This window comes from Dromaius novaehollandiae, chromosome 3, assembly GCF_036370855.1.
Source record: "Dromaius novaehollandiae isolate bDroNov1 chromosome 3, bDroNov1.hap1, whole genome shotgun sequence".
Lineage (NCBI taxonomy): Eukaryota > Metazoa > Chordata > Aves > Casuariiformes > Dromaiidae > Dromaius > Dromaius novaehollandiae.
The window spans coordinates 32,217,846-32,241,817 of NC_088100.1; the positions used below are offsets into that span (position 1 = coordinate 32,217,846).

The 23,972-nt window shown below is 35.4% G+C and overlaps 1 protein-coding gene across 1 annotated transcript in view; it reads left to right on the plus strand.

The window, feature by feature from the left end:
- The window catches only part of ADGRB3 (adhesion G protein-coupled receptor B3), a 454,386-nt gene that overhangs the window by 219,010 nt on the left and 211,404 nt on the right, over window positions 1-23,972 (plus strand). Inside the window, exons 11-12 of the mRNA XM_026095915.2 lie at window positions 7,276-7,344; window positions 12,294-12,402. Of these exons, the coding sequence (XP_025951700.1) occupies window positions 7,276-7,344; window positions 12,294-12,402 (178 nt within the window). The remainder of the gene's footprint in view (window positions 1-7,275; window positions 7,345-12,293; window positions 12,403-23,972) is intronic.

Sequence of the window (23,972 nt, forward strand, 5' to 3'; positions counted from 1 at the left end):
ACGTATCCGTGATGTTTAGCTCTGTAGGTCATTCTTCAGTTCAAATAAATAAAGCTCGTTGAAAGTGCACAGGAGTGATGGATAAGTGCGTTTGATACAGTTTTTCTATTTCACACATCAGATTAACTTTTCTTGTCCAAGAGGCCAGTTAGAACACTGTCAGAGCTAAAAACACCATAATTATTTCTACATAATGTTCTGTACAACTCATTGTGCAATGTTCATTAAAATAAATATTTCACAGGGCTCCTAGATCAGGATATTTGTTTTGTTTATAACCAGGAATTTTAGACCCTTTTCTAAGACTGCAGATGTACTTAAAAAGAATACTAGGAGAGAGGGTAGAGTCATATATTATTTATTAAGCAGTTAAATGATTATTCATAAATTAATAATGAAGTTATTAATGCATGGTGTGTATGTGTTTGTGTAAATATATGCATAGATTATAAATGCAATTTGGAATATATGCATACAAATCACTGGAGGTGTGTGCATGTATCTCAGAAAAGATAGTTTTTCCAGAGTTAAGGTTTCTACAGCTTCCTATATTATCATTTCTATTATTTTTCTCAGGCACAGAGGAAAACAGACTCCCAAATAATATTTCTTTGGTTCATCTTTAGTCAGCTGAAAGTTAGATGGCCACATTTTACCAAATTGCTTTTGAACAGTTGATTTCAGAAATTATTTTGGCTGTATTTATTTATTTATTTATTTATTTATTTATTTTCCAAATGAGAATCAGTTTGTACATTAAGTTTTACTATAAAATATGGCATTATTTACCACAAATCTTTCATGCTGCCAACTATCTGACAGCCCAGTGTGATCTCTTTATAGTTCACAGACATTACGGAAATCTTTGATAGAATTAGCCTTGAGAAATGGCTTGGCACAAGTGATTCTGTTCATGGGCTTAGCAGATCAGGTCATTTCCAGTTTACATGTATTAGAAAGAATTTGATTCTGTTCCCACTAATGATGGTGCCAAAAGTTCTGTTCACTTAGTGATGTAGAACCATTTCCAAAGTTCTTAATAGCATTCTGGCAAAACTGACTTGGAAAAACTAATTAGTATCATTTTAATAATGTTTAATTAATCACTACCAGGTGGAGAAATGAGAAATGGCAAAAATTGGAAACCATATGATGAAAGAAATAAGGATTCTGAATTAAAAACGAAAATAAAAAGTTTAACAAATTGAAAGTCAAGGTAAAACCTTGAAAACCAGTGCATAGTATTCAGGAAAGCATAGAAAATCAGAATGAAGCATGCTTTTCATACAGGGGAAGATAATAAGCTATATTTCTGTCACTGACTTTTGACAATAAAAGATGAAATCTTTGCTCAGTAACACCAGTTTAAGTTTTACAGTCATTTTCTGTGAAACCAGGTTTTCACCATTTGTAAATGATATAAAACTCTGGAGATTATATTTCAGTTTTAATTTCCACTACTACATATTTTCATACTTTCTAGTCTGTGATAAAGGAAGTGATGAAACAGTGAAAATGAAAGTATATTTGTACAAAAATACCAAGATTCTTCTTCTTGAGGAAGGTGTGTGTGTGGTATTCTAACTTCATTCTATTTTCCACACTAGATAAAGAATATAATTTAGATTTTTTGAAGTACCTCAAAAAATCATAGATGAGTCTTAAAATCCCTGAAAGTCATAATTTATCATTTCACTTGATGTCAGAAAAGTAGATTATTAATTATGGGTAATTATATTTTTTAAAGTCCATTAAAAAAGCTCCTATCATTTCTTCTAGACCATTACCTTTTCAGGCTTCCAGTTAAGTTAAAACTCAGAAAGGAAAAGTATGTGTATCTGTGTATATTTGTTTATCTTCCATCCTTCAAGATAGTCCCTGTATTGTCGGCAGACTCTGGCTTATCTACAATACTAATGTTTGTGGATACTGCAAAATATATGATTCAGAGACTCTATATAACAAAAAGAATGACAAGAAAAGTGGGAGGAATTTTGAAAATTTCAGGCTAATTACCCCAAATTAAGGTGCCACTGCTTGATGTGGTTCACAGAAAGTGCCATTTGTTTAGGCAGACAGGTACAGAGGGCAGAACAACACTTTTAAAATAGGCATGTCTAGTGCCAAGTTATTTATAATAAGACTGCTTTTGGTTTTGCATATTTTAGCCTTTTTTGCTACCTCTAGTGTGTATGTGCACATTGCATGTACAGTGTCAGGAAGAATGATAAGTATATATGAGACAGTTAAACAACATGAAAGGGATTCTGCATCAGTGATTGAAACCTGCAGTACAATAGCAGAAATAGCAGATGATGATATGAAAACTACTCTAGAAGCAAGGTCTTTCCCTTAATATGGGAATTACTTCAAAATACACCATATAGGTATACTGAGACTATCAGATGGCAACTGTGCACTTGTATGGGAAAGCCATTCCCTGGAAGATAATTAAAATTTTAAGTAAACATATTAATTTAAACAACCTTTGGGGGCTTTTCCCAGAACTGGTCTTCTTCAGCTACCCTCTAAGTGATTTTCAAGACAGGATAGCAAGTGAGTTGTAAAATCTCCTGATCCAGTGACCAACAGGAAACAAGGTTTCTCCCAAAGTTAAAGCGGTTTATAGCCACAGGGACCATTGCTGTCAGTCAGGGATTAACAGGATTGCCTAGTGCTATTTCTCCCAACTGCCACCTCCCACACACACTCCCTATGCTGAAGCCCAAAAGTGGAGGTGACTTAAGGCTATTCATTATTTCTCTTGGGGAGGAATTCTTCTCTAGCTGTATGAAAGGATTTATGACAGCTTTATGCCTGTAGAGAGGGTCAAAGAATTTGGACTGGAACAGAGAACTGCAGCCATTGTATTGCAGAAAAGAAAGATTGAAAAGAAGGAAATTAAATGAAGAAAACAAGATTGTCCATTCCTGACTGTAACTGGTATTAACCTCAGAAAAGTCTGGGCAAAAATAAAAGATTTCAATATTTGGCTCTGCCTATAGCAGCCTTTTCTGCAGCGGCCAGTTCAGTAACATGTAAGCCCTGCTACAAAAGGAAGGAGCTTGATTCTACAAGGAGGTCCAGTGTTAACTGCAGTATTACCATCAGATCTCATCCACAATGTTTCCAAACTTGAGCCTTCGTACCTGTCAATCATTTTAGTAAAGGGCAGTATGATTTCTCATAGCATTAATGTAGTGAATAAGGGAACAGTCAAAGCAGGTGAAAGACTTTTTAACCCCTGTTCCCCCGTCACATTTTTGGAGTGCATCTCATATCTATTCATAATGTAAACAGTGAAGCCACTTAATCGTCTCTTTGATTAAATCACAAAGCACTTGTAGTGCTGACTGAAAAATCTTCATGCCTCACAGCATCCACAGCTATCACAAAAATGACATCAAACAGGAACAGAAATAGTTAAAAAAAGTGATTTTTTCTTAAGAAGCAAGATACTCTTGTCATTGGGTTCATATACATCATTTATAGTTTATTGCCAAGTACAATGTATATCTTAAATCAGTCATTTCCCATCTTTTGCTTGTACTTTGAGTCTAGTATTATTTATAAGCCTTTTCAAATATATTTGTATTAATCAGTCATTGTTTTGATGCTGTCATGTAACTGAAAATGAAGTCTAATGAGCACATAACAATATTAGCAAAACTATGTTATCACCTCCACGCAAGATTTATACCTCCTGAGTGTTTTTATACTTTGCACAGACATAGCTACTTTTGCACGTAAGGCTTAGAATGTCTCTACAGGAGAATCATATTCACTACAACGTAGTGCAAAACTAGCTTTGAACCAGCTCCTTAGGAGGACAAATTATCCCACACTGAGGTCCGTGCTGCTGCTAGGCTGCTACTGGCACCATAACCAGTTAAAATTAGCTAAAATTTCATACACTACATCTCTGTAGTATTACACTGGAAAAGTGCAGAGCTATCATGCTTTAAAAAGTGTCTTTCTCAGGCAAAATTCCCCTAAGGCCAACTCCACCTATTAGAACTCTTTGCCAAAATCATAATGTCCTAGAGTAGATGTAGTTACACTGCCAGGAAACCACTTTGGCCACTACAGTTTATTTTACTCGGGGGATCAATAAAGCTGTACATTTTTCCTGGTAGCAGCTGCATTTATGCAAGGATGATTTGTCAATCTGGTTAAACTCACAAATATTTTCTAATGAATACTAAGCTTAATTCTTTTTAGTATGCTTATTTTGTTACTGGATACCTGAAAGAGGTGAAATGTATTCTCGGTGTATAAGCAGTGTGTAGTACATTTTCCTCTTCTTGTCTTCAGCTTGAATAAATGGACATGCTCTGAACCTAATTAACAGAAATGGTTCCAGACAAAATGTGATAGTACCTGGCACTTTCTTTATAAAACAGTTCATCCTTCTCATAGTCTTTCTTACTGGTTAAAGCAGTCATCCAGCATGGGGGAAAATCTCAGGTTTTGGCAGAGGAACAAATTACTGTGAGTAATGTTAATGTGAAAGGAAAGCTGGGACAAACCCATAACCTTATTACATAACTGACAGAGGCTTACAGTGACATGAAGCCTTTCAGGGATTACCCTCATCAATAGGGTAGTGATAGTGTAGAAAACTGTAAAAATTAAAATTTTTGATTATAACAATTTCTCTCTTTCCTTTGATTTTAGAACTTGCAGGCAGTCTTTTCCCTTATAATTCATTCAGCTGTTCTTCTAGATAAAAATTGCACCAGTAATGGCATATATGAAACAGATCAGAGTAGCATTTGCCACAGGTTTTATGTAAAGGCAGGAAGATCCTCTATAAATATCCAAAAAATCCATATATCTATAAAATAAAGTCTTGTGTTTAGAAGTACCACCAACTCACATAAAGCCTATCCTGTTAGGCATTTATCGAGTATACAAGAATCTAGTACCTTCCTTGAAATCACTTGTAATATGAAAGAAAAAAAGCTAGTGAATATTCAACTTTGATGACCTCATGTGGCATACGGTTTGCAAATGAAATAACTTTTTACATAAAAAGGAAAGAAGGCATTTTCGAGTATCTAGAACATGCTCTAGCTGAGGGAAAATCCTCTTCCTAAACAAAACATTTTTGTCTTTACAGTGTTAATTAAATAATAGATTTTTATCTACTTCATTTGCATCCTGCTGATCAGGTGTATACCTTCTTTTAAAGAAAGGAATTTTGGATGATGAAGCTCTACAGGCATTTTTTAAAAGAGCTTTTATTTGTGTGGCCTTTAATTAACCTTTATAAAATGCACAGACATTTAGGCATACCCATATAAGCCTTGAATCCTTTTGCTTCTTTTTTAAATTGAAAAGAAAAGACATCTAGAGGGGAGAAATGACATAGGTTACACTAAATACATCAATTTACATAATATATCGTGTATACATAAATGATGATATTCTGTTCTCTCTGAACTTGGCGATAGACTGCTGAATGTGAATAGACACTGAGATACTTCCTGCTGTGAATGCTGAGGTCTTCGTCAAGCCTATTGGAACAAATGGAAAATTCTCCTCTGTATCAGTGGAAATTGGATCAAACCATAAGAATATTTTTCTTTTCTCCCTGCCTCTAATCCCCATCATTCTCTTCCTATATATACTCATGATTTGCATGATACCTTGTGAAGCCATTTCCTTTCTTATCATGAAGTTCTGCTCCACTGAGGCTTGCGGATATTTTGCCACTGACTTCAGTGAGAGAAGGATTGTGTCTTCATTAATATATGGGTTTTTTTGCCCAAACTCACCAGCATCAGTCACCTCTATAAGAGCTTTGCTTTGCTAAGTAGTTTTTATCAGTTTCAATCTTATGGTTAGCATGATTAACTTCCTAAAGATGAAGCAAAGATGGAGCCTTTTGCTGTTCAAGCAGTTAACTTTAGGAACTAGCTAAAACCAGTGAAAATGTTTTTATGTAAAATAATTTTCATAAGTTTTATTCAATTTTGAATTCTACAAAGTTTCATTTATATGGTTATGAAAACTTTTGTAACACAGTATTCTTAAAATCCATTTTCTCCAAGAAACTTAAAATGTCTGCAATATCTCAAATTTTGAAACTAATATATTTTCAAGTACCACAATATACATAGTACACTAAGGGCAGAATTTATTTCTGTTCTCCATTCAATTACTATTCATTTGAATGCTTTGTACTATCATTAAATAATTTGTTTAAATTGCTTGATATTTAAGCCTCATATATGCCTTATTTAACCCTAACAAACTGGCTAAAAATTAAGTGCAAGAGGGGAAAATTAATATGACTGTTAATCTGAGATCCAAGAAGGGCATCTATTGGTATTCCACTATAACTCTTTTCAGGGTTTTTGAGCACCTTAGTAGTCAGTGGAAGCTACATGTTTCTTTTTTATGAAGGAACAGGAAAATGATAATTGGCAGGCTGTTGAAAAAACTGACATTCCACAAGGAAAGTGATATAGAGCTGAGAAGAACAGACTCTGCACAAACCCTTAGTTCTTAAAGAGGTTGGAAATAAAAACTGGGGGAGAGAGCAGACAAAATTAGAAAGGAAAATTCCCCACAAACACTAGGAAGATTTTAAAATGTGTGGTTTGTCTTTTAACTTAAAAGTTAACTTTTAAATGCCCTGGCTGCCATTCATGTGATTTGCTTAATAATAGTTAAATGAATGGGACAAGGAGACATAGAAAGCAATAATTTAAGGTCAAAGAAACAGAAAGAAATTATTCCTTTTCTGCTGAAATTGCTAAAAGGACAGAGGCAAATGGAACTTTTTAAAAGTAAACTACACCTGGTTTCAGAGAGCCACTTATCAATGAAATACCATTGTCTCCACTATTTGTGTCATTAAAGATGATTTTCATGATTTGAACAAAAAATGGTGACCCTGAGCTAATTGTTTTTTTAATATATTTTGTTTATTTTCAAGACTTATTCTAGTCTAGTTTCTGTAATGAGTAAATTAAAAATAGAACACTGTCACATTTAGAAGTTGAACAAGTTCAATATGATTCTTATTTTATCCAAATTAGTACAGAACCTGATTATATGGCCAGCAGTGAACAATTAACCATAAAACATATGTGATCTTTTATTAGTCTAATATACTATTTTATTATCTTTTAAGTCTTCTGCTGACAGAATAGGCTACAGAAGTGTATCTCAAATAGAAAAAGGAAATCTTTCTTAATGTTTGCATAAAGTTATGGCTGTTTATGTTGCTGTTTTACTTTGTCTTTTATTTAATTGGCTTTTCAGAACTTCTTTCAAATCATTAGTAATCTCTTAGATGAAGAAAACAAAGAGAAGTGGGAAGATGCACAACAGGTAAGATTTGTTTTATGTAATTCATCAATTAAAATATTTGCAAGCTATGCATATGATAACATTCACTGTATTTCTTAATCAGAGATCACACATCATTTTCATGAGTTAGGATAAAGCGTAGTATGTGATTTCAAAAATGAAACTAAACATACACCCCGCTCTAGGTGAAAGGAAATCCTAAATGAGAGGATATTTTGGAAACACACGATCCTTTACAAAGAAGAATAATTCCAGGCCCCATTGCCTAATTCCTGGGATGAAAATTGTTTTAAGATTATAAGTAGCACCTCTTGATGAACAGATTTTCACTGTGTTCCATGGGATGATTCATGATGTTAAAGAAAGCATCTTTCCTTTGATGCTGTAATGGAATACATAAGAAGGTTGAATACGACTAGTAAAAGGCTAGCCAAAATGGGGGTTTTTATTAAACCAGACACTTCAAAATTCATCTAAATAACTCAGCCACTCCACCAAAATGCTTCCAAAATTTAAAACAGAGGACCTTTTTTAAATGTTTGTATTTAAAAGAACAGCAGTGATACCTAACACAGAAAAATTTCAGGACTATGTTAGATATTATGATCATATTTTATAAACCAGCAAAGCCTAACAAAGGCATTCATTTTATAACCAAAAAAATAAAAAATAAAAATTCAAATGGAAACAATTTTTTTTTTGCTTCGATATAAGTATTTCCTACATGTTTACAACCTAAAGCATTACAGAACTATGTTAATGCTTATGAACATGGCTATAGAACTATCACACTTATTCAAATAACAGTGGCAATGGGGATGAACAGAGAAGAATGATGAAGATATTCAAAGGTATGGAACTATTTCTATATGTGAAGTGATTAAATGTAGTAAGGTTCTTGAGTCTGGAAAAGAGACAGCAGGTAATCTGTCATAGAAGATTCTAAAGTCAGAAGTAGAATGGAGAAGATGAAGAGGGAATGATATATATTTACTTGTGCTCCTTGTACAACAACTAAAGGACATCAAATAGAAAGTGTAAGTGGCTATTTAGAATGAATAATAGGAGATACTTTTTTGCATAAAATGTAGCTGCCTAGGATATAGAACCTCTTGTCACTGGAAATGTGTATGAATTAAAAAAATGAATGGACAAATTAATGGAAGAAAATTCAGAATAGGACTGTTCCTGGAAAGATCCCATTTCTGCCTAAGGAATTCCTCTGGCAAAAAAGTTTCCAAAGGCTGGAAAGAATTCCAAAAGAAGTATCACTATGTGCTTGCCCCATTATACTCTTCATTAGGCATCTACTATTTGTCGTTGCTAAAGGCAAGTAACTAGGCTACACAGACCTTTGGTCTGTTCTGGTATGGTCATTAGCATTAAGTTATCTAGATATCTGAAATGTGCACACTTTTAGTGTGGTTCTTAGTAAATCACTGCCTGTCTGAAGCTCCTTGAAACTGATTAACTTGATTTTTTGTAAGTTCATCTTTGTAATGTGATTAAGAAAGTGATGATCAAGACTCTTCATTTTGCTACTGATTCAAATGTTGTTGTATACTGATATGATACTATAAGATGCTGCAGCCAACCCATTGTAATTCAACCTGGAACTGTATTTTTCTACTGTTGTTCTTCTGTTTCACTGTGAAAGAGCCAGCTACAAAAACAAGCAAAGCATGTAATCTGCTTTGTTGGTGGTGAACGGGAGCAGCAAAGTCACATGCATGTGGGCAGTTACCATAAATAGACACCGCCAAGATTAGGGAACCAATGTAAAGCAACTATTTCAGCCCCACAAATGAACAGAGAAGGTGTCATTCCTTATACTTTCAATCTTGTCTGCTTCTACCCTCCACCCTGCCTGTTTGCCCATGCTGTGTATGGCATCAGTCTCACCAAGATCAGGGGATGACAGCACCTGAGAGAAAATGGTGAGAACTTGGAGTTAAAGGTGGGGACAAATCTCCAGTTCCTTTTTTCCTCACTTATGCTGGTAGAAGAAGCTGTATTGAAAGAGAGAGAGGAGATGAAAGTTATTTCTGCTCTCCCTCAGCTCTCTCTGTCTGCCTGGTAATTCATCATATTGTAGAGTCAAATACAGCACTGGCAGGCAGGCAGGGACATAAACAAGCATGGTGTGGAGCTGGAAACAAGAGTAGTGGGGCCACAGCTGCCTGGTAATGAAACTGGGAATTCATTAAATCTTAGACCGCTGAGCTATCCAGTAAGGATGGTACCCAGAGGAAGCACACCACTGGCCATTGTTATTTTTATTGGGCAGTTACACAAGCAGTCTCAGAGAAACTATTGAAGCAAGTAGCTCTTCATATTGACTAAGGAGAGTGAGATGGAATCAGATTTTAAAACAGAAACAATACTATTTGGAATCGTTACATGCTGTGCAAAGACTTTTTAATTTTTTTTTATGTTAAAAGTCATGGTAGCAAATAAACTTGCCTGGAAAGAATGTGTAAAAGTCATTTGGTGTTGTGAGTACATCTCTTCTAGCGCAAACACTACTGACTAATTAAAAAAGAGGAAAGGTGATTTTGTTTCCAGCTCAGCCACTTAGTCCATATATTCTTTTTAACAACAAAGCAAGGGCAGTTTCACCAACTTCCTTGCCAGTTTGCATGCTTTTATTCAACTCCACAGCCCCTGCTAGCTTACATCTCTTAGACTGTCTTCTGGATTCTTTGGCTGGAAAGAAAGTCTCACTCACTGTCAGCAAATTGCTGACTTTCTATCAAGTATACAGCTGCAATGCCTCAGCACATCTTTTTTCTAGATTAAATGCCAGCAGTTGAAACCATTAATTACAGGTTACATAGCATACAGATAAGCAGCACTCACTTTAATACTTGCCTTTTTTTAAGAGCTGATGTAAAGTACTGCAGACAGGAAGCCACTTCAAGTCCACAATGAATAAGTTTATACTGGTGTTTCAAAACTCAGGAGCTATTCTGCATATGCTTCATCACCATCTGCTGGCATTCTATTGATTAACTAGTACTTCAGATATATAAAAATGAAGAGTACCTCTATAACAGTGACAGTTCAACAGTTTCTGCTGAAGTTATAACTATAAAATTTTATGTGCAAGAACTAGGGTGAAAGAATCTTTTGACTGAAATTCAGCCTTGATTCATAATCTGGGAATGTGTGTACTATGAATGAGGTGGATGCAAAACCCACACTTACTATCTCGCGAACTTGTCATTAGGAAAATGAAAGTTAAGTCTGCTTCATCTGAGGCAGCATTTACAGTTTGTGAGGTTCGTAAATTCTTCATAGAATAGTGTTGCTGCCCTACCTTTTATAAAAGGATATAATAAAAACAACATACTGAGAAATTCTCCATCTTCAGTCACACGGCTATGCATCTAGACAGACAAAACAAGACGAAGATGGAGCACAGCATACTGGAATTTATAGTCTCTATGGGCATTTTCACTTTTAGGGTCTGTAGTCCCAGCAGTGGAAATAATGGGTTGAATGTTGCTGATGATCTGAAATTTGGTCATCACACTCATATGAAGGAAAATGCACTGTGAACAGCTCACCATTCTTTTACTATTGTAAGATACTGCATTACTGAAAATTGTCCAGTTCACGACAAAAGTCATAACAACTGAAAATGAATTTTTTATGTATGTGATTTGAGAAGTATCTTTTAAGCTTATTAATAACTGTCTTGGTATTTAATGTGGTTTTGATGATGTATTGCTGCTGAATATAACAATTTTTAATATTTTTGTGATCATGTGAGCTTGCAATTTTTAGAAATAAATATTTGGAAATAAATATTTGGAAATTTAGAAATAAATTACACTTCTTTCAAATATTCTGGCCTTTTCCATTTGGAAAGTCGCACTGAGGTGATGCATTAGCATCTCAGAGACTAGTGCAACTTACTTTAGTTTATTTTGTCCAATTCTGGGCTCCCCAGTACAAGAAAGACATGGACGTACTGGAGTTCAGCAAAAGGCCATGAAGAGGATTAAGCAATGGGAGCATCTGTCATACTGGGAGAGGCTGAGAGAGCTGGGGCTGTTCAGGCTGGAGAAGAGCAGGCTCAGGGGGGATCTTATCGAAGTGTGTAGATACACGTTGGGGAAGTAAAGATGGCAGAGCCAGACTCTTCTCAGTGGTGCCCAGTGACAGGACAAGAAGCAATAGACACAAACTGAAATTCAGGAAATTCCATTTAGACATAAGGAAAAACTCTTCTACTGTGAGGGTGGTTGAACACTGGAAGAAGTTACCCAGAAGGATTATGGGGTCTACATCCCTGGAGATATTCAAAGCCCAGCTGGACATGGTCCTGGGCAACCTGTTCTAGGTGACCCTGCTCTGACCCGAGGGGTTGGACCAGACTCTCTCCAGAGGTCCCTTCCGACCTTAAATATGCTGTGATTCTGTAATTCTGTGATTCTGTGATTCTACTACTCCAACTCAGCAATAAAAATAGTATTACCAGTAACAATTTATATTAATTTATTAATTCAAACAAGATGGGGTTATCATGCTGCAGAGACCAGGGGTAAGATTTATATTCAGCTGTTTATGTGGGTACTTGTGAAGTTATTGAAGATATCTTCCGGAGGAAGGAAGGCAATATTAGAATTTTTTTCTGGAATATGAAATACTTTAATCTTTAATGAGAGTAATGGACAGTAAAACACTTTTTGGTAAGTGCAGTGACTTATGAGCAAATATTCCACAGTTCCTGTGCAAAGCTGATTTCTGATAGCCTTATTTGAAATAATATCTGTTTACAGGTGGATCGAGTGCCAAAAAAAGACTGTTTTACAGTCACAGAGTATGTTAGCTGCTGGAACATTAGAACTACAGTTTAACTTTTGCATTTCACTTCTCATTTGATTGCATTTAGATGTTTTTGATTTTGCTGCTGGAGAGATTTTGATATTATAGTTATAGAATGTCTGACCTTTCTTTATTAGATCTATCCAGGCTCGGTGGAGTTAATGCAGGTGATTGAAGATTTCATACACATTGTTGGAATGGGAATGATGGACTTTCAGAATTCATACCTAATGACTGGAAATGTAGGTAAGAAATAGGAATTTCTTCTATCAAATTTATGACCTATTGAAAATCAGAAATTGCAAGTATGTACTTTAGAGTTGCTGCTTCTATCACAATCCATACTGTGGTCCTCCTCCAAATTATCTCTGTTGCCTGGGTATCCTCTCTCTAACTTAATATACTTCATATGCATAACATGTCAGACTTCTCCATAATCGTATCTCAAGACTTGAATGTAAAATTTAAGGCTCTAAATAAAATTCAGAAATTTGTCAGCAGAATACTACAAACTAGGTATGTGCTATGAGCTTCTCCAGGATATGCAGTGATTCAAACGGTAATTTAGAAAATCATGCTAATTGAGATAATAATGATGTACTAAACAGCTTGAGAAATGTTGATTTTGTTGACATTATCTCTTTTAATATTATATTCTCCCATAGGACAGTCTTTGCACATGTTATAGTGTGATAATAATCAGCATAGACAGAGAAGCACTAATTACAAAAAGCAAAACCTATTAGTTGTCAAAATAATTTAAGTCTTTGGTTGCTTATTTCATTTTTTCATTGTGTCAGGATTTCAAAATTTTATTCAGATTTATTTTTTAAACTATGTTTTCAGGACTGGAAATTTGCCAGGCAGCATAAATAATAATAAGCATTGAATATGAAAATTCTTAGCAATTGAATTGCACATATTACTGGCCATAAGTGCTTCTGAAACTAGTTGGTTAAGAATATATCAGAGGAATTTTTGTAATGTCCCTAATGAAAATATAACTTTCTGTGCAATATTGAATATTCATTCTTGTCCAGTTTAGATTTAGATTGACAGGTCTGTAAACAAACTCCTGTAAGGCACAGCCTTATAATGAAGGCATGGCAAAGAACTCACCAAAAGTACTCTACCAGTCTTAAAATATTTACAACATTTCAGTATGGGGAGCTTTTGCTCTTAATAACTGATTTATTATTGCTGTTATTTACTGTTTGTGCTGTAATACTGCTTAATGCTCCTGTCAGTTTTCAGTCCCCCATTTTGCTAGACCCTGTACATATTTATAAAGAAAAGACATTATATGCCTTGAAAAGCTAGTTCCATGGCATTTTTACGACAAAAATAAAAAGAGCTTATTTAAAGAGCACAGCCTGTTTGGCATGTTCTGCTGCATTTTGATCTGTTTGTCCTCTGAAAAATGTGAAAAAAGCACTGAAAAATGTTTTTAAAAAAATTGAAATAATCTGTTTCTACATATTGATGGCTTCAAATGGGAAACAGCAACAACTTTGCAACTGGATCAAAAACCATGCTGTGCACTGGCTAGTCTAGATAACTGCATAATTGTCGTAGTCTTTCCTTTGATTATTCTTCCTCTTCCCACATCTAAGATATTCTTAGACTCTCAGGAGTAGGTCTGTTCTTAACTATATAACCATCAAAGGAAGAGAAAGAGGCAGAGAAAAGTAAAATGAGCTTATATGCTCATTCCGACTACCTACCTGTATCTTGATGTGTTGGAGTAAGTTTATCCTCTCCCCCACATTACTCCTTGCTCAGAGCCAACCATTAGGAAAGGAAAGGGTTGGTGGAGTCTTGGCTCTGCTGTACAACTCATTGATCAGAATAGTTGAGCTCAGGTGGCACGGTGAGATGAGGACTAAGTGTTATCACCAAGGAGTAATATCTAATTTTCACAAACAAGAAAGGGATGTATCCAAAATAATTCAATTTTAGTGTAGTTTTTCACCATCCTTTGTCCAGTTCTTTCAAATGAGCATTGTAAGCTCTTTCAGCCAGAGGTAAAATACTGGACACTTTTCTTTTCTTTTTTTTTTTTTTTTTAATAGTGCCCGGTACAGTAGAGCTTCTACCTTGTTTGAGGCACTTCAGGTTCTTCTGCAATACAACTGAATAAAATGAAATCTGTTTTCAAGTAAAAAAAAAAAAAAAAAAATTACCTGGCCTCTCACTCTGACATCTGATAATTGTGCTGAGTATTTCATTTCTGCATCAGCAATAAGGGCTTCTCACATGAAGTTCTGTCTTCAATTTAGCTCTATAGTCTATTGACTTTGAATTATCTCTTCAATGTGACACAGTCATCTTCAGGGCTGCATAGCTAGTCTGACTGGTTATGTAAACAGACCTAGGAAGCATTTCTGTTGATCTCAACTGAAAAGAATGAACCATGCAGTTGATGTTGTCTTACCATTAGTTCTTCTGTACCAACAAGAGTTTAAAAATATGGAAAGTCATGTTTATAACTGGAAATAACATTCTTGTCATTTAAGTCAGCAAACAGATTCCATGTAGGAAGCAGATGTGTGCAGAAAGGAGACCCTCTCTTTTTATATTAATATTTGAGCAGGACTATACTATAGTTATTTCATAGTTATTTCCCATAAAACATTTCCTCAGCTCTCCCAGATATTTCAAATGCCTTTTCCCATAATTTCTTTTTAGAATTTCCTTACTCGTCAGATATATTAGAAAAAGGATTCAGCACTCAAATAAACTGCTGCTTTTTGTTGCCAGAAAAAAATCCAGTTCTGTAGCAAATTTCACAGTTTTGCACTGAGTTCTCAGTTTCCTTTTATTAATTTCAGTTTACATGTTCACTTCGAATTGAATGACACTATAGCGGTCCACAAATAATTTTGACATGTAATTCTGTTTGACAGACATACGAGTCTCCTGAGATCATTTGCAGATGGAGTGTTATTTTCTCCCATTCTTTCAAGACACACGAACAAGTACCTGTGGTTTAACAAGTTACTACAGACCAGCCACACTGAAATGGCTGTCCGTTATACATTCTCAGCCCACGGCACATGTGATGAAAGTTACCTTAAGCATATGGTAGGCTACACTAAGCCACTTCATTACACATTCAGAACTGGCTAAGGAGGTCCATAAGGACAGTCACCATGCCTCTGCTAAACTTTTTAACACCATGGCTTGTTTGTGAATTGGAGATCTTAGCTGGTCATGTGTAACTTCAGTGCTTGGTTGCTTCTTAACATCAGAGACTGGTTCTGTGTTCAGATAATCCACTGTCTGTGCTTGGGATTGATTTAGGCAGCATAGTGAAAGCGAATGCATTCCCATGAAAGCAAGGCCCATTTCCTCTTAGCTCCTCTCTCAAAGACAAATAACACGTTATGAAAAACTTAAAAAACTGAAAAGCAACAATTTGTGTTGATTAAGCCTGACTGGGACAGATGGTATTTGTTTGCTCTCTGTTCTCTATTATACTCCTTTAAGAAATGGTTGGATGAAATAGTAGCTCTGGAAGGAGGTGGGGGCAGCCTTCTTCCTTCTCCACCTCTTGTTCCTCCTCCTCATAGGGCAGCTGAGCAGGCACAGGGAAAGATGGTGCAGAAAACAGGAGCTTCAGGAGCTTTTGCTGCCATTCAGAGAGACCCTGAATTTGGTGGAAGCACAGACCTACCTGCAAGAATACAGCAGGAAGTGGGAGAAAAGTTTATAAACCTTTTTATTTTCATTCCATCTTAACATTGCTTTCAGTTTTCTCTGTTTAAAAGGGTGAGTTCCTAGTTTTAATTCAAAGAATAAATCCTGGCTTTCTGAATTTAGCAGTCTTTCGAACTTCTTCGGAGGGCTAAAGGTCTAAATAGATGTACGTCTGTGCTTTGACAGTTTGGGGGCCCCACCACAGTAAACCATTAAGAGTTCTGAAGAAATGTCCTAAAACACGGCTGAGCTGCTAACAGGAAATATTCATACTTTAATCTAAATAATTTGCTAGACTGGAAGATTGGAGTGCCACAAGCATAACTGTTTTTAAAAGTATAGGTGGAATGCGGAACTGGAAGTAGTGAATGGTATTAGGAAATACGTGTTGCTATGACAAACAGACTAGGATTTTTTTAAAAGGAAAATCATCCTTCTGTTGTCACTTAAATTTCCTTAGGAGTAGCAGCCAAAAATGATTAAAGGAGACTCTTTTGACAAAATTCAAACCTATGCTGTAAGAGGTTGATAATAAGAACATCAAGTTGTCTTGAAGTGAAAAGTGTTGTCATGGATATTATTTGGAAATGACAGAAAATAGAATTTGCAGCATGAGAAAAGCCATTTCTGTTCATGTTATTTTTAAGAAGACTGATGTTTGACTTCTCAGTTCCAAAATGTATAGATATCACAAAGTTATTTAAGCTAGTCAAAGACAGGAAAAACTGTCAAGAACTTCAGGGGTTATAGCAAAATGAAAAGAAGGGTATATCCACTGGCAGATTAAATTCAATATTGACAGAGCATGTAAGAGGGAGTAGTTCAAGCCACACATAATATAGTAATCTGTAAAAGAATTCAGTAAAATCCCCTGGTCACTGTTCTGCAGAGCTCAGAGAGGAGAGTAGTGTTAGTATGAGAAAAGAGCAGAGTAAAGAAAATACAGAAAATGTTTTGATGTTCAGTAGCCATCACTTGCAGTGTTGGTTTCAGCTGTGATTACATGGATTGGGATTCATTTTGCTTACCAGAAGTATCACAGAATTCATTGCCAAAGCCACCCCAAGCTTCCTTTTTAGTCAAAGGAGGTTATTGCTCAGGAAAGCAATTCATACCATGTCAGGCACCTAAAATAAGGGGACAGATTGCCTTCTGGATGTTCAGTCCACAGGCTATAAAGACAGCCTTGTGACTAGCTTATACTTGAACTATTCATGGCATCTAAAGCAAAGAGAAGTGCTAATCTGTGAGTAAAAAACAAACAGGCAAATACACAGAAGTTCAGATCAATTGAGAATTGGAATGATTAGAATAGATTAGTTTGAGAACAAATTGTTAAGAGACTAGATATGTGCTGCAGAACAGTGAATGAAAAAAGAAACTAGATTGACATCTCTGTTTAATCTTGCACACAGGAAAAATAGAAATTCTCAACTAACCTATACATTAGCACATCTAATTCTGAATGATCATGAGGCCAAGTTCTTAAGAGGAATAAAATAAAAACAGAAGTAGGTGCTTATGTGGTGAATGGGGCTAACTATGATCTTATATGAAAAAATGAAGAGATATAAAACCATGCTTCCATGCATAAATCATTTTCTGACTAATACTCTGACATCTCTTTACCTAAAACTGGCTACTGTGACTCTGATACTCTGATAAGTGGTCTGATCCAGTATGGTAATTAACAAAATTGTTCATTTAGGATTTCGTACTGAGTTGCTTAGATAAATTGTACAGATATTTGCAGAGGGCAAAGTCTGGTTTCTGCCTTCATAGATAGTCTAGGATGCTGTAGGAGAGAGAATTATTTTAAAATGGTGTCCATTGTCTTATTTCTTTGCATGCTTTGTTGTTCCCCCTTTGATTTTCCATTCCATGTTCATATCCATGAAATTTGTATCAAAAGGTATGTGGAAGGGATCTTAGAATTTTCCACTTCTAGCCAGCAACATTTAGAAATCTTAGTCACCAAAGGAGATTTCAGAAGATGTACCTACTCTAGCTGTAAAACACAAAGAGTGGTACACCTGCTGAGCTTATGTACCTTTATAATTAGCGAATCCTAGAAAATAAGCAAGCCAGATTTCTGTTTGTTATTGTGGTTTCATTCACCTTTTCCTAGGTTAGGTATTTGCATATGCAGATCCTATTCTTACTCTCTAGAAAACTCTCCAAATTATATGGTTCATTTATTTGTCCTAATGAAATCTGTCCGGTCTGCTTATCATATTTGTATCAGAGCTGGTGGTGTATATCTTAAAAACAGCACTTGAGATTCGCTGACTTATACACTAGAAAAGTTCTACTGGTCTAAAATATACCAAGAGGCTGAATTACTTTTAATATTTAAAAGGTTGGGGGTTTTTGAAATGTATTTAGTAAGTTAGAAAAAGACAGCGACATTGATACTAATTTCTCTAAAAGTGTAAAGAAAGTGTCTAAAATTTTCAGTCAGAAAACAGCTATTTTAATAATTTATCTGTACACATACACTCACACTCAATTTATAATCAAATTACTGGCTTGTTCTGAAGCTGTGTAGTGCTAAAGCATAGTATTATGAGTTTTGAAGTAGATGTTTGAGATTAATAAAAATTCAGCTGGTAAAATTTCAACATTTGCTCTCAATAGAAAGAAAATTGGACCTGTCAGGTGAAAGAAAATGAAATTTCCATAGAGTGGCCCAAAACAGCTACAGATCTTTCATCACATAACATATTGAGCCATTACTGAAAAAGTTAGTGGTTATTCTTTTCCCTAGCAATAAGAAAACATTCAGGAAGAGTAGAATCAGCACTCATAATAAGCCCACTTGGGCATTTTAAAAAAAACAAAAGTTACATCTTACATTACAGGCAGTATGGTGGAGCTGCAGACTGGCCTAGAGATCAGTGAATGTAAATAAACTTTCTTTGAAACAAAAACAGGTAGATGACTCTGTAAGCTGCTGTATCTGAAAGACTGCGGTAAACAAGTGTATTTGAAAATAACGTTGTGGGGAATTGAAAGAAATCAGATAAATCCTCAAAAGCTGATAGTGGTAACAAAACAATGGCCATAGCTTCCTACTGAATATAATTCCTCCAAATTTAAATCCAGAGAAATATTCTGAATGATAGGAAATTTTAAGCATTGGAAAAACTACTCGAACAAGCCTGCAAAAGAAGAAACCTACAAAATTTATGGTGAACATGTAAATATTCAGAGGTTGTGTTTTCGGTAACAATGAAACTAGTGTTTCTTTCTAGGCCTTTCTTGGTCAAGGTACTAAAGGTTAGTGGTTTAAACCTTTTTGTCATTTTGATACTTTCTATACAAATCTGGATGTAGCCATGATGTGGCTGAGGGAATTAGGTCAAGATTAAATCAGGTAAGTATAGGGGGGAAAAAAAGCACTCATTTCAGATCTCTCTCCTCCCTCCATGAAGTTACTCCGAATACTCCATGTTTTGCAGGAAGCAAAAATTAAGGTTATAGCCTTTAAGGAACTACTGTTCTGATTACACATTTATTATTTTCAATAGGATGAACAGGAATGTTGTACTGTATCATAGTGTGTTTGTAAATATCTCTATAATCATTAATACGATTATGATAATTTTGTCAAAAAGAAATTCCCACAAGAAAAAAATAGAGTGAAACCTGGACGATTTTGCAATGCAATACTTTCTTGCTAAATGTAAAAACACAATTCCTCTTTAATTCTTGGAGTATTTATATTCTCTTCAGGCTTCTGCCTAGATTTCGAATAACTAGAAAAATATTTATCAAAGTAAGCAATATTTAGCTAACAGTCTTTTTTATTTGGTTACATACTTTTGCTATATGGACTTTTACTAGTTTCGTGGTCTAATTTCCCACTTCTTCTCAAAGTAGCCTATAAGAGTCAGCGTTCATCTTCCCATTTCCGGTTGAGATCCCTAACAGCTGTTTCTCTTGCTTTTGAGACCATATCTATAAACATAAATCAAAAAGGGGCAAATGTGGCTTGAGAATAGTCCCACAACTGTCCATGCTGCTTAATTCTTAGCACCTACCCAAACAATGCCCAGGCACCATTCAGAGGATAGTCCAGGCAAGGAATCATTCCCTGCAGGCATAACTAACACATTTCTCACTGCATAATATTTCAGGAAGAGAGAGCGTAACCAACTCTGCAGAGAGAGCCTGGTGGTTCTGGCAGCATATTCTCAGAGTTTTAAGTTCTGTCTTCTACTCCGTGTTCTTTTCATTAGTAACTTTGGCTCCTGATTCTCATCTTCACTGGTTCAAGTCTTGCCTGCCCCAAGCCCCACTCTCTACTGAGTACACACTCAGTTAGGTGCAAGTGGCCATTCGTCACATTTCTTTTTCCACCCCTCAAAAAATCCTTCAGCTTCTAAGATTCACAAACAGTCAGTGTCACTCTCCTCAGGCTCCCTATTCAAAATATATGTAACTCAAAATAGTTGTAACAATCTTGCAGTGGCTAAAGGCGACCAGAAAAGACAGACTTTTCAGAGAGAAATAGACAAGAGAATGGGAAAGCTAGAGGGAAAGGTCAATTGGAATTTTTTTCATACCCTTATATACTTCTGCACCATATACATTCGTATCATTTCCTGGACGTCAGCTTTGGCAATTCCATGATCAGATCAATGTGTTGGCTCTCAGAAGACTCAAGCTTTCTCCTCTGACTAAAAGGAAAAAAACTTCATGCCCACTTTGAAGGTCTAGCACATCACAGCATCAGACTTAGTGCCTGAAGTAAATGATCTAGAGCTCAATTTCTTTTCTGATATCAAATAAGCTTATTAAGTGAGTCACATTACCCAAAAACTTAGTTGTGAACAGTGCACAGAAGAGTGGATTTTTTCTCACTTTTCTAAAACTGCATACTCTGTGATCCTGAGGAAAGAAGGCTGCCACAGTGACTTGAGAGAAAAAATGGCTAATATCAAGGGAATATGTATAAGAATCTTAATCAAACAATCTTCACTAATGTGGATATAAAGATAACTTAATTCTATGGCTACTTTCTAAGTAATAGACATAATCTGGTAGTTAGTTTTGTTTATACAATTTATTAGTTTGCCTGAAACCTTCAATAAACTGTTCAGTATTTTAAAAAGGATGCTATAAGAAACCAGAGTAATCTAATAGGTGTTTTCCTTCTCTACCTTATATAAGGTAATTTGAAATGGAATAAAAGGTTCTAAAGAAATGGAAACTGTAAAACTGAAAGCTTCTAGGCTTCATCCTAATAAAAAAGAATGCCTGCAGCCAGAATAGAAGGCAGTAGCTACAACACATTTGTGTAAACAGCTTTTTGCAGCAGTTAAGTATATGCATTTTAGAATTTTGTATCAATCCTAAATTTTTACCTCTGTAAACTCCTGTCTGAATCATTCTGCTTATAGGTCTGTTTTTTCCTGAGTAATTAAAAGCTGCCATTTTCTGAGGGAATCAGTTGTTTTATGACAAGCTGGTTTTTAACACGTGCATTTAAATGTTGTTCTGAGAAATTAAAGGTATGAGTTTATTTACTGCTTTGCCTTGGATGGCTGCACCTTTAGATGATGCTTAACAAATTCAGAGTAGAATGAGACTTAAGGGGATAGAAATCAAGAGGCTGCTGTGATAGCTTTGAGTTAATGCAGTAAGTACAGATGCAGAGTGTATTAACATACTAAGGTAGTGCCAAGAGGCAGCAATCTTATTCTGTGAAGTAGAGTATGCAGATACTCCAACAATACAGCAGGGGAGTTACTGAAATGGCACTGTGTGATAACAACAGGGAGTTCTGCACCCTCAGACTCCTTTCGCCCTGTGATTGTGTGTCCGTGTAAGGCAGTCATTGCAACAGCCTCCAGACCTCTCTGTGGTGCTGAAGCTGGGGGACTATGCATCAACTAGGAATGCTTATGCATGTAACTAAGCACTGTAAATAACAAAGTTCATATTCAGTTTTGATAAATTCTACTGTGTGCTGTTACTCACCACCTACTGAAAATTAAAGGAGGAAAATTAAATAGAATTAAAGTAAAATCCCACAAAATATAATTTAATTAAAAGAGGAATAAAACCAAAGAATCACACTTTTAATTGGTAAGAATTAGCTGAAGTCAGTGGAAGAATACTGGTTTCCTAACTGAGAATCTGGAATCAACAGCATTACCTATATATATGTATATTACTTGAAATGGCTAAAAGGATAGCTATTAATTCTGCATGTTACTTGCAGTCTGTCAGAGAGAGAGATCTATCATCTAAATCTGATGACTTAAAGTGTAAGCTGATCTCAAAGGCATGATCTCTAGAAATATTTGGAAAGTTATTTGTATGTTCATAGATGGTGCACTTTGGTGAAATATATTTCCTCCCTATATTTGCACAAATATCCCATCTCCAATAAAGCAGCTGAATGAAAAAAAGACTGGCCTATCCAAGGGGAAGAAACTGTGGGACAGTCATCAGGATGATTGGATCTTCAGGGATTGGTAATCATGCAGTCTGCTGCATCTGCACATACAAAACTTCTCTTGCCTTTGAGGGAAATGTTTATCAAAATAAAGCAAGTTTATCCCCTCCTTTCTCATTTTTTACCTCAAGAGGGTACAATATGTTCATAAAGATTAAAGGGAATGTCTCATTTTGCCTTTAGGTATCTTAGATTGTTCATTCCAGGAGCATAGAATGAATGTTTTTAATGCTCATTTAGCTTTGAAAATTGCATTGCTATCTAAGCAATGAAAAATAATGGTCTCCATTCACAGTCAACAATGTACAAAGAAAAGTTAATTTCTGCAAAATGACTGTCATTTAACTTAGCCAAATTGAACTCATACCTGTTTCTTGGATGAATAGTTTCACTACTAGAAAACATGGCTGATGATTTTATATCACATCATCTATTTTACGTTCCTGGTTGTATTTAGAAATCATTTTCAGAAATTAAAATTATAGATATCCAAACCTGTCATAAACTTAAATGAAAGAGACTGCACATCAGTAGGATAAGACATTCAAATATGGCACTACATCTACTTAAGAATGGTATTCAACAGCAGAGTTTGGAGGAGTATGAAGTGTTTGTTTGTGCTGTTTATTACTCTATTCCATGGGATAGTCTAGGGAAATTTCTGAATGTATATGTTCCTTTCCTGCATGGACTTGAGGGATGTATTTAGGAGTTTTCTTTTAAAACTTAGAAAATAAGGGGGCAAGTAATTGTGTAGGAATTTGGCCTTCTTCTTTCTTTTAGATATGTAGGCTCTGTTAACAATTTTTAAAATATTTAAATTATCTAACAAGGTATTTATTCATAAGCTTTTTAATATATGGTTTAAGAGAGTCTGTCTTTAGTCTGACATGCACACGAGTTTTTATGGAAATTTTTTCCTAGATATATTTTCTATTTCTATTTATGTTTTCCTGTAGGCATATTTTCTATTGATACTGTCAGCTGCTGGATCCAAAATTTTAGCAGTCACTCAGAATTCTCTGTGCTCACGTAATCTGAACCATCACTGCTCTTGGCAATATTTAAAGTGTCTCCTAGCTATAGCTGGGCATGAAATGGCAAGGCTCAACCTGCAGAATTTTCTTTCAGATTTCAACCTTTTCACATGCTTCACTGGAATAAAACCAAAGCTTCCATTAAAACAGTTTAATTAAAGTTATGTTGCCCTCCAGCTGTGACTGACAAACTATGAATTGCTAAGTTGCCAAAACCTGATTTGTCTTACACAGTCAAGGCATTTTAACATCTTGATGATAAAAAAAACTAGATTATAGACTCAGTCTTTATATTGCTCTCTTAATCTTTTGTGTTAAAATGATTTTATTTAGTAGAAGTTACGATTTCTTTTTCCTATAGGTAAATCTGTGTTATATTGAGGACTGGGCTAAACGACAAAACAGTTCTATAGCTGGTGGTTAGAGCTTTCCTTTGGAAAAGGCAGGCCAAGTTCCTGTTCTAATGCTGCTTCTTCATTGTCCTCAGTTTAATTTTTTGCATCCAGGATGAATTTTATCTGAACAAAAAAAAATGAAAAAGGAAGGAAGGCACAAAATAAAAACTCCATAAACATAAACTAAATATAGTAGGTCATTGTTAAAAAGCCCAAGGA